At 41.7% G+C, this 17,293-nt stretch overlaps 1 protein-coding gene across 3 annotated transcripts in view; it reads right to left on the bottom strand.

Moving 5' to 3' along the window:
* The window catches only part of LOC145361839 (ciliary neurotrophic factor receptor subunit alpha-like), a 123,647-nt gene that overhangs the window by 35,633 nt on the left and 70,721 nt on the right, over nt 1–17,293 (bottom strand). For 2 of the 3 annotated variants that reach the window (XM_080217905.1, XM_080217979.1), the window contains exon 11: nt 12,298–12,371. In XM_080217905.1, coding sequence (XP_080074031.1) covers nt 12,302–12,371 — 70 coding nt within the window. In that variant the 3' untranslated portion in view covers nt 12,298–12,301. Of the gene's footprint in view, nt 1–2,157; nt 6,494–12,297; nt 12,372–17,293 lie in introns of those variants that run through there. The other variant, XM_080217838.1, reaches the window with a different exon arrangement.

Here is a 17,293-nt window from a genome sequence, read left to right as displayed (position 1 = left end):
AAATATTTCCTCCCCTTCATTTATAATTAAAGTATTGCAAATTCTACCTTCAGCATTTGTACTGTACCTTCTGTCTCAATTTCTAATTCTCCAATTTCTCCAACAGCTCAATTCTTCAATACTGAAATTTATTTCCCCTCACCTTAAACAACTACACGTTCTCTTACGTAAGTCATGATAGCAGGGCAACCTCCCAAATTACCACAAACAAGTGCTGATTCAACCAAGAGTTGGTTTGGTTGACGGTCAAAAGCACTGTGTGGCCTGTTTTAAATTTCATAGTCACCCTAATGAAATGGAACAATTTATACTGTCAAATGTCAAAACTTCAAAAACACTGCACAGGAAGTTACACTATACTGAAATGAAATAGTACTGCAAACAGCTTTTAACCTCTGCCAGAAAAAAAACCCATCTGCCAGGTTTAAAGTGAGTTATTGCAACTTACATACTAAACACAGATCAGCTGGTAACAGATGGCAGTGATCCTTGACAATTCTTTTAGCAAATGACAATTTGTCAATATTCAGCCCATGTAGAAGCCAAAATTAACCAATTGTCTACCTTCCCTTTATAAAAACAAACTCAGTAAAATTATTCAGAGCTTGGAGAAAAATTCCATCCACCCTCTTGTTCCACACACCAAGATTTTTTCCTTGTCACATAACAGACAATTTTAAAATAACTCTTCACTTACCACATGAAGAGATCAAATTGTCAAAATCCATCAACACACTAGCCCAAACAACCCAAAGCCACAATGTGACATCAACTGGAAACTTTTCTGCTTTCTTATTTTCTCCCTTCTCTTGTAGTTGGCATTTTATTAAACTAAGATGTGGATAGGGCTTTTTGGCTTACTGAAGTTTGTAACACTCGTATTTGAACTTTTGGCCTACCACAACTGCATTTTAAACACTGAGTTTTGGCTTTGGATATAATTGGTGATTTAGGCAGTTTGGGAAGCCTCAATGTCCCAGCTCACATGCTGCCAAATACAAAACCCACGTGTGGCAGCATTTTAAAAATTCAATTTCAACAACAAAATTGGGTATTCACAGAAAAAGCATTTTGAAATCACAGTGAAAACCACAGCCCAAATTTAAATAATTGAAATTGAATCCAGAAGAGCCAGTTTAATTTTAGAGCCTCCACGAAAGCCTATGAACAAGTGCACTTAGTGGAAATTCCCAATAATGGTTAATTTGTTCTGAGAATGTTAGTTAGTCTTCTGTTCCTGGAATTTTTTTAAAGATTACTGCTAAAGAGCGCAGAGACTTGATTTGTGCCACATGGAATTTGCACTGGTTAGATCTATTTTGACCAAATTGTACCATAGGAAATAGCATAACAGATCTGCTTGGCTGTTGGCATCCCTAACATGACCACAATTTATTGTTCATCCGTAACTGCCCCTGAGGTGGTGGTGGTGGTGAGCTTCCTTTTTGAACCACTGCATGCCATGTGGTATAGTTGCACCCACAGTGTTGTTAGGGAGCGTGTTCCAGGATTTTGTCTAGTGGCACGCGAAGGAATGGCAATCTAGCACTGTGTCAGGATGGTGTGTGACTTTGAGTGGAACTTGCAGGTTTTCATGCATCTTGGCCCCTAAAACTTTATATCCGAGTTATTTTGTCTGAATTATTGTCACCTTTGACTAGGGAAATACTTAAATGAAAAGATAAGGTGTACGGCTTCAAGAGCAAAAGCAAACCTTGAATATTGCTTCAACCTTGGATGATGTGTATTGTTAGGCATCATAACGGAGTCATTCATACCTTTTAACTTCCCAATACTAATTACTATATACCATAAGTATTTTCTTTACTAGCTCTAGCCAACTATGGTACATATCCACTGGCTATAAATCTTAGCCTGGAAAGAACAGTCAGTTTTTTGGGGTCAGACAGCGAGAGGACATGCCCCTTTTCTTCATGTTCTGCCACTTTTCGTTCAGTTCATGTTCAACACTTATTTTCCCTTGTGATGCCTTGTCCTTATATTGTGGCTTGTTGTCTTCTTGTCCCCTGGAGTTTTCCGATTTTTATTTACACAGGTCTTTTTTGTGCAGAGTGGTGGACGGGGATATGTTTGTGAGGTGGGGATGGGGGGGGGGGGAAGGAAAAGGGGTTTCTTTTGTTCAAGGGTGGGGGGAGGTGGGGGAAGTTGAAACTTGCAGAGGTAAATAGGTGGCCTGGGGGGAGCTTGTGTACTGCACTGGGTAGAATCCCGAAATATTCTGTAAGTGCCTACAGCAGTAGTGGTTAACAAGGAAGCTGTTCAGGCCCTTTGGGGACCAGGAGGATTATCTGTGTGTGAGAGAGTATCAGGTAATGTGAGGGTGATGTGTGAGCACTTCTCTTTTGGGTTTCCCTCACTGATACGATTGAGGTGAATAAGACTGTGGGTTTCTCAGAATAGGGTGAGTAGGGAGTAGTTGTTTCCCTTGGTTGGGGGGTCCGAACTGGGAGAATAAAGGTCAGTAGATTTAGAATGCACTTGAGAAATGACCTTTTGTTTTAATAATCAGAGGGTGGTGGCCATCTGGAATGCACTGCTTGGGGAGGTAAATGAGGCCTAAAGTCTTACCACTTTTCACGTTGTATTCGGATGGGCCTTTGAGATCTCTTAATATTCGCTGTACTGGAACCCATGTAGGAAAATGGGGTTAACCCATCTTTAATTGTTGGAACAGATTTGGTGGGCCGAATGGCCTTGCCTTCAATGTATGTCTCTCTGGTGCTATGACTCTAAGTGATTAGACAGGAGTGGAGTGGTTGGCCTCTTCCCTATGGGTTTCCACCGAGCTCCTGTTCTCATTTCCTCTGTATGATTTCTGGGGGGGTGGGGGGAAACAGGCAAATGTTACTGTAGTGTCCAGTGACTTGTGACACAATTTAGTTGTGGGGGTAGAGGGTGATGTATTGAGGCTATGTCAGGTACTGGGGCTGGGGGGAAGGAGGAGGAGAGAGGTGGGCATGGTTTGGTGTACATGCGGGAGAGATTTTGGGTTGGGGTGGGGGAAGGGGAGAAGAAAAAAATATGGGGGGGGGGGGGTAGAGAAAGGGTGTTGGTGGGTGCCCCTGGGGAAAGAGGGTAGTGGAGGCATGGGTTCTGCTGTACTTTAGGTGGTTGGGGAGGAGTCTTTGTTGAGGTGGGTGTGTGTTAAGGGGAGGCAGCTGTTAGATTGGGGACTTCTGTTATGTTTTGTAATGCTTTATATAGGGGTCCCTGGGACTGGCAATTTATGAAGTTACACATATAAAATTACTGTCAAAATTATTTTTAAATGGGTGCCAACTTTCTCACTTAACTGCTATTACTACTGTAGAAGTTAAAAGTTAATCTGACATCTCACCCTATACAAAGTGGAGACCAAAGGTCACAATGTTTTTGTAATTAAGGCAATTGGTGAATTTTGAAGTATTGGATACACATGTGGCTCAGGTATTAGATTTGTGGCTCAGATAGGAAAGGTATATGAACTTTAAAAGATTGTAAAGACAATGTCATTAATTTGTGCTGAAAATTACGAACGGGGCTATGAACATTTCAAGTTACTTGATTCTCAGTAGGCATGTTAACTTTTTAAACATGGTAATAACATGCCACATGATGCATTATGAATTTCACATATGATTCACTACAGGCCTCATATATCAGTTGTAGTTCCTGTACCAATCATGAAAGAAGGATGAACAAAAAAGTATGCCTGGGATGCCAGAGTATCGGAAGTCTACTGTCTCTCTTCATTTCTACGCTATCCATTCACAATTGTAGCTCCTGTCATAAATGCCTGTCAATGACTGAGAAACACTGCCTCCAGAGCAAAGGCTAGGCTGGGAGACAGTTACAACTGACAGTTAAAACTTTAGTCAATACTTCTGGTGCACAGTCTCAATTTTACATCACTGATTTGTTCCATGCTACTGCAGGAAATATCTGCACGCATCAAGGATGTAGCAAATGCATTACATTTGGCAAAACTAAAGAGGACAACAGGAGAAACAAATACTTGAAATACTGCAATTTATAAAACTGCATACTGTGATTGTAAGTATCTAGTAGACCTATCCTTGCAATCTGAGGAGATGGTGGGGTAATGGTAGTATGACTGACTAGTAATCTAGGGGCCAAGTTAATGCACTGGTGCCATGAGTTCAAATCATTGCAGCTAGGAATTTAAATTAGATTTACAGATTTAAAGTAACAAAAAAGCTTTTACACAGCTTGTAGTTGGGACCTGACAATGTGCTGGAAACATGTTCAATTATAGCTTTCAAAAGGGAATTGGACTGTTCCCTGAAAAGGAAGAATATGCAGTGCTATGGGGTGAAGGGGAGGGGCAGAGCAGGCATAGCACTCAGAGACCTGGCAAGGATATGACAGGCTGAAATGTTTCTGTGATTAAATATTTGGCTCACACTTTTCACAATAATGCCCCACTAAGTAATCTAAATCAATTCTAAAATGCTGCCTTCATATCAATACCTAATGCTAAATTACTGTGCTTTCTCCATGTTCTTTGTAGGTTATTCACCCCTTGCCACGAATGGCTTCACAGACAGAACACATTCAATCCATTTGTATTTAAAAAAACATGCAAGCCTCTGAAGTTATCACAAACTTCAGCAAGCAACAATCGATCACTATTACATTGAGCACTGTTTGATCATTTCTACAACACCTCTTACGGGAACAGGATTATGCTACACTACGTTTGTAACTACTTCTGTACTTGTTGAACTTTTGTTCAATTATAAATGACCATTCATTAATGGAGAGAGAATTCAGTACTTCACAACGTACTAACACTCAAAAAAAATTTGTCTTTTCCCAACCCTTCGATGGGCAGCAGAAATCAAATCAAATTGCCCATGGCTTGCTCAATGTTTCCTAAATATAACAGACATTTCAAAATCAGAAAGAAACACATTTCTTTTGAAGTAAGAAGCTGTGTCATCACAATATTTGTGCTTTTTTAGCTAAAATTTATTTTTGAGTACTGCTTAAAAAAAACTGTCAAAGCTTTCCATCTTGCACTCATCAGGATAATTTGCAAGAATATCAAATATAGAGAACAACAATTTATACTGTATGAGAGAGTGCAGATTGATTGACAAGTGGACTCTAATTGGTAGAGGGATTGCTATGGAGAATGCGCCAATGTGAATTCAGCAATACTCGTACTACCCAATGATTATTCTTGACAATTTGTGCTAAATAATTAACAGTTCACCTGCTCTTTAAAGGAGGCTTTTTTAATTTGCTTATTGCTATAGAGATCAATAATGTTGAAAAATATTCATTAGCGGTGTCCAAAATCAACATCTACACCTGAATCAAAGTGTTCAAATTTCAAAATGATACAAGTTAAAAGATAGAAGTGATCGCAAATAAAGAAAATCCTACTGTTGCACAAAAAAGTGCAGGTGAAATCCATTTCTCAATTGTGAAGTGCTTTAAAATAAGCACTAGAAACAAAAGCAGGCTCAGATGCCCACACAAAATAACCAGTTTCTTCAGCTTAAAAGTAAAGTTTATTTATTAGTGTCACAAGTAGGCTTAGATTAACACTGCAATGAAGTTACTGTGAAAATCTCCTAGTTGCCACACTCCAGCGCCTGTACGGGTACATTGAGGGAGAATTTAGCATGGCCAATGCACCTAACCAGCATGTCTTTTGGCCTGTGGGAGGAAACCGGAACACCCAGAAGAAACCCACACAGACATGGGGAAAACGTGCAGACTCTGCAAGGGAGTGACCTGAGGCTGGAATCGAATCCGGGTCCCTGGCGCTGTGAGGCAGTAGTGCTAATCACTGTGCCACCATGCCGTCCCAGCTTGTTGGTATAATCTTTTAAGATATCATGTTGTTGCAGATTATTGGAGCAATTATAATTCAACTGGTCATATTTTCTAATGACTGCAGTAATTTTGCAACCCCAATTTGATGCAGATCATATTTTCTTCCAGCAGCTGTCCTTTGTATATCCTTCAGAAAGGACAATAATATTTCTATTGATGTGGTCCATAAAATTGAGACCTTAAAGACAGCAATGGGTTCTCCATATTTTATGTCGCTTCTCAATATCCAAACCTCATGGCAGAAACAAAACTACATCAAAAGATGTGTCTCACAAATGTGTGACAACGTAGCCACACTTTGGAAAGAGAAGTAAAGAGTGACTGAAAAATCAATGAAAGACAAGGTGTGATTATATTCAGGAAATACAACAATCTCACTGAAAAACGTTGGCTTCTATTCCACTTGAATAGTTTTGTAAAGCAAAGGGATTCTGTATTGGTAGATGATGACAAAATAATTAGTTAGTTCAAGCTAGTAATTTAGCTGGCAACCTCTGGATGTTTCCTTCAGTTTCAAGATCACTGGCCCATTCCTTCGTAATGTTTTTCAGTCGGCTGAAGAACGTACAACATTGAACAGATGCTTCACATGAGACAGTGGCTGGAACTCAATATGTATGCTCAGCTGTAAATGGAAAGCATCTACAGTGATACAATATCCAATGCTAATGATAAAACCAAAAATTTAATTTGTTACTTAGCCTATAGACATAGATTTTCTTTTAAGAACAATGACAAGAAAAGACCAGCTGGTCTGATTAGCCTGTCCTATCCTGGTTTAACATCTACATACTGTACACTTTCTCCTATATTGTTTTGCAATCTCTTTGGATAGGCAAAGGAAAATCAATTAAGGTAAATTAAGAAAAAAAACAAAGTCTAGAAAATTTCACTCTGATCTTCAAAGACAATCAGGCAACCTCCAAGACACCACTGTGACATCATGATGATCTAAAACTTATCCTCCAAGGTGACAATAGTCTCTCCCTTAATGTCAACAAAATGTAAGAGATTGTCATCGCCTTCAGGAAGCCTAGAGGAGAATATGCTTTTGTCTACATCAATGGGGACTAAGTGGAAAGGGTCAAAAACTTCAAGTTTTTAGGTGTCCAGATCACCAACATGTCCTGATTACATCCTCCACCCTCCCCCCCCCCCACCATGCCGCCGTTATAGTTAAGAAAGCCCATCAATGTCTCTACTTTCTCAGAAGATGAAGGAAATATGACTCTCTCCAACTTTTATAGATGCACCATATAAAGCATTCTTTCTGCTTGTATCACAGCTTGGTATGGCTCCTGCTCTGCCCAAGAAACTACAAAAGGTCATGAATGTAGCCCAATCCATCACACAAACCAGCCTCCCACCCACTGACTCGGCAAAGCAGCCAGCATAATTAAGGACCCCACGCACCCCGGATATTCTCTCTTCCATTTTCTTCCGTCGAGAAAAGGATACAATAGTCTGAGGTCATGTACCAACTGACTCAAGAACAGCTTCTTCACTGCTGCCATCAGACTTTTGAATGGATCTACCTTGCATTAAGTTGCTCTTTCTCTACATCTTAGCTATGACTGTAACACTTTCACATTTCCTTCTCTATGAACAGTTTGTTTTGACTGTACAGTGCGCAAGAAACAATCTTTTTCACTGTATATTAATACATGTGACAGTAATAAATCAAATCAAATCTACTTCTGTGCCATCCTTCTCAGAGAATCCCTACAGTGTAGAAGGCCATTCCACAAAACACATACCATCCTAGGCTGAAGGTTGGGGTGATGGGGAGGATATGACCAAGTGGTGACTGGCTCCAAAGCATCTACCAACAAACTGAAGCTGAAACAATGCAAGAGCCGATGATATTTTGATGTTTCCTGTCTCACTGTGTTTAAGTACTTTTAACCTAATGTGTTGTAATGGGATGACATATAAAGAACAAAGAACATTACAGCACAGGAACAGATACTTCGTCCCTCCAAGCCTGCAATGACCATGCTGCCCAACTGAATTAAAACCCCCTTCCCTTCCAGGCACTATATCCCTCCATTTCCATCCTATTCATGTATTTATCAAGACACCTCTTAAGAGGCACCATTGTAAGTGCTTCCATGACCTTCGAGTTCCAGACACCCAAACATACTGTTCATAGAGAAGTAAAAACACTTGCCTCATACATCTCCTCTAAACATTGCCTCTCACACCTTAAACCTATGCCCTCTAATAATTGATTCTTCTACCCTGGGAAAAAGCTCCTGTCTATGTACTCTGTCCATGCCCCTTATAATCTTGTAGACTTCAAACAGGTTGTCCCTCAACCTTAGTCGTTCCAGTGAGAACAAACTAAGTTTCTCCAACCTCTCCTCATAGCTAATGCCCTCCATACCAGGCAACATCCTGGCAAATCTTTTCTGTACCCTCTCCAAAGCCGCCACATCCTTCTGGTAGTGTGATGACCAGAACTGAACACCATATTTCAAGTGCGTCCTAACTAAGGTTCTATAAAGCTGCAACATGATTTGCCAATTTTTAAACTCAATGCCCTTGTTGAAGAAGGCGATCATGCTGCATGCCTTCTTGACTACCTTCTCCACTTGAATTGCCACTTTCAGTGTCCTGTGTACTTGTACACCCAGATCCCTCTGCCTATCAATACTCTTAAGGGTTCTGCCATTTGCCGTGTATTTCCTATCTGTATTGACCTTCCAAAATGCATTACCACACATCTGGATTAAACTCCACCGGCTATTTCTCTGCCAAGCTTCCAACCAATTTATATCCTGCTGTATCTTCTGATGGTCCTCACTGCTATCCGCAAATCCACCAACCTTTGTGTCATCCGCAAACTTACTAATCAAACCAGTTACATTTTCCTCCAAACCGTTTATATATATTACAAACAGCAAAGGTCCCAACACTGATCCCTGAGGAACACCACTTATCACAACCCTCCAATCAGAAATGCACCCTTCCACTGCTATGCTCTGTCTTCTACGACCGAGCCAGTTCTGTATCCACCTTGCCAGCTCACCTCTGATTCCGTGTGACTTCACCTTCTGCACCAGAAGACCTCACTGAAGTCTATGTAGATAACATCCACTGCCCTACCCTCATCAATCATTTTCCTTGAAAAACTCAATCAAGTTAGTGAGACATGATCTCCCCTTCACAAAACCATGTTGCCTCTCACTAATACATCCACTTATTTCCAAGTGGGAGTAAAAACTGCCTTGAAGAATCCTCTCCAATAATTTCCCTACCACTGACATAAGGCTCACTGTAATTGCTTGGATTATTCTTGCTACCCTTCTTAAACAAAGGAACAACATTAGCTATTCTCCAATCCTCTGGAACCTCCCCTGTAGCCAGTGAGGATACAAAGTTTTCTCTCAAGGCCACAGCAACATCCTCCCTCAGTATTCTGGGGTATATCCCATCAGGCCCTGGGGACTTGTCTATCTTAATGTTTCTCAAGAACCCTTTCTGATCTCAACATGACTCAAAATATCTACACACCCTTTCCCAGATTCATCATCGACCAAGTGCTTCTCTTTGGTGAATGCTGATGCAAAGTACTCATTTAATACCTTGTCCTTTTCCTCTGGCTCCATGCATAGGTTCCCTCCCCTGTCCTTGAGTGGCCAACCCTCTCCCTGGCTACCCTTTTGCTCTTTATATATGTATAAAAAGCCTTGGGATTTTCCTTAATCCTGTTGGCCAATGATTTTTCATGACCCCTTTTAGCCCTACTGACTCCTTGTTTAAGTTTCTTCCTACTTTTCGCATCTTCCACACTTGCTTCATGTGTTCCCAACCTCCGAGCCTTGATAAATGCTTCCTTTTTTTTCTTTGACTAAGCTAACAACATCTCTTGTTATCCAAGGTTCCCAAAACTTGCCATACTTATCCTTCATCCTTACAGGAATGTGTCGATCCTGAACCCCTATCAACTTATACTTGAAAGCCTCCCACATGCCAGATGTTGATTTGCTTTCAAACATCTGCCCCCAATCTACATTAGAACATAGAACATAGAACACTACAACACAAACAGGCCCTTCGGCCCACAAGTTGCGCCGACCACATCACCTACCAACCTACAGACCTATCTATAACCCTCAATCTCATTAAACCCCATATACTCATCCAGAAGTCTTTTAAAAGACCCCAGCGAGTTCGCCTCCACCACCACTGACGGCAGCCGATTCCATTCACTCACCACCCTCTGAGTGAAAAACTTACCCCTAACATCACTTCTGAACCTCCCTCCCCGCACCTTAAATCTGTGTCCTCTCGTAGCAACCATTTCAAACCGGGGAAATAGCCTCTGAGAGTCCACCCTATCTATTCCTCTCAACATTTTGTAAACTTCTATCAGGTCGCCTCTCAACCTTCGTCTCTCCAGGGAAAAGAGTCCCAGCTCCCTCAACCTAACTTCATAAGGCATGCCTCCCAGTCCAGGCAACATCCTTGTAAATCTCCTCTGCACCCTTTCAATAGCTTCTACATCTTTCCTATAGTGAGACATTCTTCAGTTCCTGCCTAATATTGTTGTAATTAGCCTTCCCCCAGTTTAGCACCTTGAGGACTACACTTATCTTTATCCATCAGTACCTTAAAGCTTACTGAATTGTATTCACTGTTCCCGAGTTGCTCCCCAAATGAAACATCGACCACCAATGCCAGGTCCAGTATGGCCCCTTCCCTAGTTGGACTATCTGTATGCTATTTCAAGAAGCCCTCCTGGATGCTCCTTACAAGCTCCGCACCATCCATGCCCCTAGCACTAAGTGGGTCAATATAGGGGAAGTTAAAATCTCCCCGTCAACAACCCTGTTACTTTTACATCTTGCCAAAATCTGCCTACAGATTCCTCTATCTCCTGCTGGCTGTTGGTGGCCTATAGTAAACCCTCAATGTTGTGATTACACCCTTCCTATTCCTGAGCTCACTGTATGAGCCCTGCGAGGTGTCCTCCAACAGTACAGCTGTGATATTTTCCTTGACCAGCTCCCCCATCCCTTTTACATCCTCCTCTATCCTGCCTGAAACATCTGTATCCTCGAATTTAAGCTGCTAATCCTGTCCTTAACCAAGTCTCTGTAAAAGCAACTACATCATAGTTCCAAGTACTAACCCAAGCTCTAAGTTCATGTGCCTACACTTCTTGCATGGAAACAAATACACTTCAGTCCACCAGACCTTCTTTGATTAGCAACCACACCCTGACTGTTCTTTCCCGGAGTCTTCTGGCCCTACTTTCTGGTTCCTGTTCATTTAATTCACCTTTACTTTGGTTCCCATGTGACACTAGCAAATCTCCCAGCCAGAATATTTATGCCCTTTCATGCAACCCTTAGATGCAACCCGTCCTCCTTGTACAGGTCCCACCTGTCCCAGAACAGATCGCGATGATCTAGATATCTGAAATCCTCCCTCCTACACCCACTGTTTAGCCATGTGTTGAGCTGCACTACCTTCCTATTTCTAGCCTCACTAGCACATGGCACAAGGAGTAATTCTGAGATTACAACCATGGAGGTCCTGCTTTGTAACTTTCTACTCAACTCCATAAACTGCTGCTGCAGGACCTCATCACTTTTCCTACCTATGTGGTTAGTACCAATATGTTCCATGACCTCTAGCTGTTCACCCTCTCCCTTCAGAATGCTTTCTGCCTGTTCAGAGACATCCTGGACCTTGGCACCAGGGAGAAAACATACCATCTTTCACGTCCACAGAACCACCTATCTGCACCCCTAACTATAGAATCCCTTATAACAATTGCTCTAGTGCTCTTTGTCCCTCCCTGCTTAACAACAGAGCAGCCATGGTGCCACAGCCATGGTCCCCCCGACCCCCACAACAATATCCAAAACGGTACACTTGTTAGAGAGGGGGACAATCACCAGGGATTCCTGCACTGAGTGGTACCCATCTATATGCCTGCACCTAAAACTTGTATCCATGATGCCTTCTGCCATCTTCATGCTAAGTGCATCCAACTGCTGCTCCAACCTATCCATGCAATCTGTAAGGAGCTGCAATTGGGTGCACTGCAGATGTAGTCTTCCAAGACACTGGAAGCATCTCGGATCTCCCACATCTCACAATTGCAGCACTTAACCCCACTGACTGACATTTCTAGCACAAACTAAATTATTTAAGAAAATTTATTAAACTTTTACCTTCACTTTTACCTTCTCATAGTAGCCCAGTGAAACAACAGTATGCAATAGTGAAGCTAAAGTTCTAGCCCAGTACTTTTACTACAATAACATATGTGCTCTACATTTTAACCAGATTTTTGAATAATTAATTTAAATAGCCCCATTTACACATCTTATATTTGTTCCAGATTTCTCTGATTTTCAATAATGAAGATTATAACAAGGTAAAGGTTTGCAGTTGTACAAGTTGGATACATACCACACTAACAAAGGGGCAATGCCTTCTTGGTCAGAATGTCATTCTTATCTGACTCTTGTCTTTTCCTTTTTATCCTGGGAATAAAATATATGTGGCAGATTACTACCCATCCCAATAATTTCAGTACCATTTTCTTCACATTCAGACAACAATTAAGGTGATCCATGAGCCAGCATACTGAGAGTTTGTTTTGTGTATGGAGGATATTTTATGAAGAACCTTGGCCCACAATTGATAGCTCACACCCAGAATGTCTGAACACCCTACTTGCTATTCTCGAGTTACAATTAGAATCACAGGTAAATTTTAAACAGCTTTTCTTAATTTATCACACCTTTATATTTTGGTTCCAACAGTTTATTTATTTATATTAATTAATGTATTTATTAGTGTCACAAGTAGGCTTACATTAACACTGCAATGAAGTTACTGTGAAAGTCCCCTAGTTGCCACACTGCTATGCCTGTTCAGGTGCACTGAGGGAGAATTTAGCATGGCCAATGCATCTAACCAGCATGTCTTTCAGACTGTGACAGGAAACCAGAGCAACCTCATATAGATGTGGGGAGAAAATGCAGACTCCGCACAGTTAGTGACCCAAGCTGGGAATCAAACCCAGGTCCCTGGTGCTGTGAGGCAGCAGTGCTAACCACTGTGCTACTGAAAGCTGTAAGTGATTACTGGCAAATTTTGGGAGACCTGGGGTCTTAAAATAAGTGGCTATTAAGATAGATGCATTGGTAAAAATTTTCCAAAATTCCCTAGATTCTAGAAGGTCCAATCATACTGGAAAATAGTGAATATAACTTCTCCATTCAAGAAAGGAGACTGACAAAAAGTAGAAAACTTTTGGCCAGACAGGCTAACAACTGTCATAGGGAAAATACTGGAACCTGTTATTGAGGTGGTTTTAGCAGGACACTTAAATAATCTCAATGCAATTGGGGTAAGTAAACATGGGTTTGTGAAAGGGAAATATATTTGACTAATTTATTGGAGTTCTTTGAGGAAATAACAAACAATTTTGAAATTTGTGGAACAGTGGATGTGCTGTACTTAGAATTCCAGAAGGCGTTGGGTCAAGGTTTTTATTTTTTCATGGGATGTGGGTGTCACTGGAAACGTGTAGCCCATCCTAACTGAGCATGAACTGAGTGCCTTGCTAGGCCATTTCAGAGGTAATTTAAAAGTCAATCACATTGCTTTTGTTCTGGAGTCACTGTAGGCTAGACCAAATAAAGACAGTAGATTTCCTTCCCTAAAGGACATTACTTGTCATTAAAACCCATTGGTTCACTAATGTTTGTTTCATGCTCACCACTATAGAGATTAGGTTTGAATTTCAGATTTGTTTAAATCTATACAATTTAAATTCCATAAACTGTCATGGTGAGATTTGAACCCATGAATTACCAGTCCAGTGAGATCATTACTGCTACACTACAGTCTCCTTTAAAGGTCCAACATCAAAAGTTACTACACAAAATAACAGCACATAGTGTAAGGGGTAACACAAGATCATGGATAGAGGATTAGTTAGCTAATGGGAAGCAGAAAGCAATGACAAGTGGGTCATTTTCAGATTGGAAAGATTAACAGGTCACAGGGATTAGTACTCAACTATTTAAATTTGTACCACTGACTTCAATGACACGAAAGTAGTTTGTGAAGATGACATACGGGGTGGGATTTTATGGCTTTGCTCATCTCAAAACTGTAAAATCCTGTCCAAGGTCAACGGACCTTCTGATTCCCGTGATGGGCAGGCCAGTAAAATTCCAGTCATGGAGTCCAAAAGAGAGAGCAAAAATGTGGGAAAATGTGAATTTGTCTACTTTGGCAAGAAGAATAGAAAAGCAGCAGATTATTTAAATGGAGAGAGATTACAAAACTCTGAGGTATGGTGAGATCTGGATGTCCTTTTACATAAATCACTAAAAGCAGGCCCAGGAAATCATTAAGAATATTAATGGAAACTTGGTGTTAATTGCCAAGGGAATGGAAAATAAAAGTAGAGATGTTGAGTAGGGATGTTTTGCTGCAATGGTACGAGATATTGCAGAGACCACATCTAGAATATGAAGTACAGTTTCGGTCTCCTTATTTAAGAAATGACATTAGTACATTAAAAGCAGTTCAGAGAAGGTTCATTCGAATGATTCATGAGATAAGGTGTTATCAGGAAAGATTGGGCCTGTCTCCATTGCAGTTTAAAAGAATGAGAGGCAATCTTATTAGAAATATATAAAACAAAAAAGAGTAGCTAAAGTAAACATTGGTCTTTTAGAGGATGAGAAGGGGGATGTAATAATTGGAAATGAGAAAATGGCTGAGGCATTGAACAGGTATTTTGTGTTGGTCTTCACAGTGGAAGACACAAATAACATGCCAAAAATTGATGACAGGAAGGCTATGGCAGGTGAGGACCTAGAAACTATCATTAGCATGAAATAATTCCAGTAGAAGCAGCTGAGGGACTTCACTGGTGCATTCTGGGAGAAGTGGGTCAAGCAACATCTACGTAAGAAATAGGAGCAGGAGTAGGCCATCTAACCCTTTGAGCCCGCCCTGCCATTCAATGAGATCATGGCCTGAAGTGGATCAGTTCCACTTTCCCACTTTCTCCCCATAACCCTTAATTCCCTTGTCTGTCAAAAACCTATCTACCCGTGACTTAAATATATCTAGTGAGGTAGCCTCCACCACTTCAACGGGCAGAGAATTCCAGAGATTCACCATCCTTTGAGTGAAGAAGTTCCTCCTCAACTCCGATCTAAACTGCACCCCCCCACCCCCCTTATCTTGAGGCTGTGCCCTCTAGTCCTGCCATCCTTTCTAAGCAGGAAGAATCTCTCTACCTCTACCCTATCCATCCCTTTCATTATCTTATACGTCTCTACAAGATCCCCCCTTATCCTTCTAAACTCCAACGAGTACAGACCCAGTCTATTTAGACTCTCTTCATAGTCCAACCCCCTCATCTCTGGTATCAGCCTAGTGAACCTCCTCTGCACTCCCTCCAAGGCCGAAATATCCTTGCGCAAGTGCGGCGACCAAAACTGCACATAGTATCAAGAAGTGAGAAGCAGAAGATCACCTCCAGTAATAAACAGGAGTTAGACCATCGGGTAGAAGAGACTGAGGGACTTCACTGGTGCATTCTGGGAGAAGTCAGACCAGCAACATCTACCAAGTGAGAAGAAGATCTGGTGTCAAGGAGCAGTAAGCCCAAAACACAACATTAGTATTTCCCTCCCCTTCTGGCCAAAAAAAAGGCCACTGTGAGAAGGTAAAAGTGAAGATAAGAGTTTTATAAATTTTTCTAAATACTTTAATTGGTGCTCGAAATGTCGGGCAGTGAGGTTAAATGCTGCACGTGGGAGATCCATGATGCTTCGAGCATCTCGGCCAACTACATCTGCAGGAAGGGCACCCAATTGCAGCTCCTTACAGAACACTTGGATAGGCTGGAGCAGCAGTTGGATGCACTTAAAAGCATGGAGGTGCTGGAAAGCATTATAAGTAGGAGCTTTAGAAACATGGTCACACTAAAGGTGCAGGCAGATAGATGGGTGACCACTAGAAGGGGCAGGCAGTCATTGCAGGAATTGCCTGTGGTCATCCCCCTGTCTAACAAGTATACTGTTCTGGTACTGTTGGGGGAGATGGCCTATCAGGGGATAACAGCAGCAGCCAAAATAGTGGCACCATGGCTGGCTCTGTTGTTAAGCAGGGAAGGACAAAAAGTACTAGAGCAATAGTTATAGAGGACTCTAAAGTTAGGGGTGCAGATAGGTGCTTTTGTGGACGTGAAAGAGACTCCAGGATGGTTATCTTGCCTCCCTAGTGCCAGGGTCCAGGATGTCTTTGAATGGACAGAAAGCATTCTGAAGGGAGAGGGTGAACAGCCAGCAGTTGTGGTACATATTGGTACTAACAACATAGGTAGGAAGTGTGATGAGGTCCTGCGGCAGCAGTTTAGGGAGTTAGGTAGAAAGTTAAAAAACAGGACCTCTAGGGTTGTAATCACAGGATTATTCCCTGTGCCAAATGCTAGTGAGACTAGGAATAGGAAGATGATGCAGCCCAACACATGGCTAAACAGTTGGTATAGGAGGGAAGGTTTCAGATATCTGGACCACTGGGGTCTCTTCTGGGGCAGGTGGGACCTGGAAAGAAGGACAGTTACATCTAAACTGGAAGGGCAAAAATATTCTGGATAGTAGATTTGCTAGTGTCACATGGGAGGATTTAAACTAGTTTGGCAGGGGGGTGGGAACCAAAGCAAAGGTGAATTAGCTGAAGGGGAACCAGACAGTAGGGCCAGTAAGACTCAAAAAAAAACAGCAGGCAGCATGTGGTTGCTAATCAAAGATGGGCTGGTGGACTGGTGGACTGAAGTGCATTTGTTTCCATTTCGAGAAGTGTAACAGGTAAGGCAGATGAACTTGGATTAGTACTAGGAACTATGTTGTTGTTGCCATTACAGAGACTTGGTTAAGGGAAGAACAGGATTGGCAGCTTAACATTCCAGGATACAGATGTTTCACACAGGATAGAAGGGGATGTAAAAAAGGTGGGGGACTACAGGTTAAAGAGAATATCACAGCTGTACTCTGAGAGAACACCTCAGAGGGCTCATACAGTGAGGCAATATGAGTAGAGGTCAGGATAGGGATTTACTATAGGCCATCCAACTGCCAGCGGGAGATAGAGGAACAGATATGTTGGCAGATTTTGGCAAGGTCTAAAACAGGGTTGCAGTGATGGGAGATTTTAACTTCCCCTATATTGGCTGGGACTCACTCGGTGCTGGGGGTGTGGATGGGGCAGAATTTGTAAGGAGCATCCAGCAGAGTTTCTTGAAACAGTATGTAGATAGTCCAACTAGGGAAGGGGCCATACTGGATCTGGTATTGGGGAATGAGCCTGGCCAGGTGATCGATATTTCAGTAGCGGAGCAGTTCAGGAACAGTGACCACAATTCAGTAAGCTT

Source organism: Carcharhinus amblyrhynchos, chromosome 1 (genome assembly GCF_965287045.1).
Source record: "Carcharhinus amblyrhynchos chromosome 1, sCarAmb.v2.hapA, whole genome shotgun sequence".
NCBI classification, from domain to species: domain Eukaryota; kingdom Metazoa; phylum Chordata; class Chondrichthyes; order Carcharhiniformes; family Carcharhinidae; genus Carcharhinus; species Carcharhinus amblyrhynchos.
This window is presented reverse-complemented; position numbering and strand designations above follow the sequence as displayed.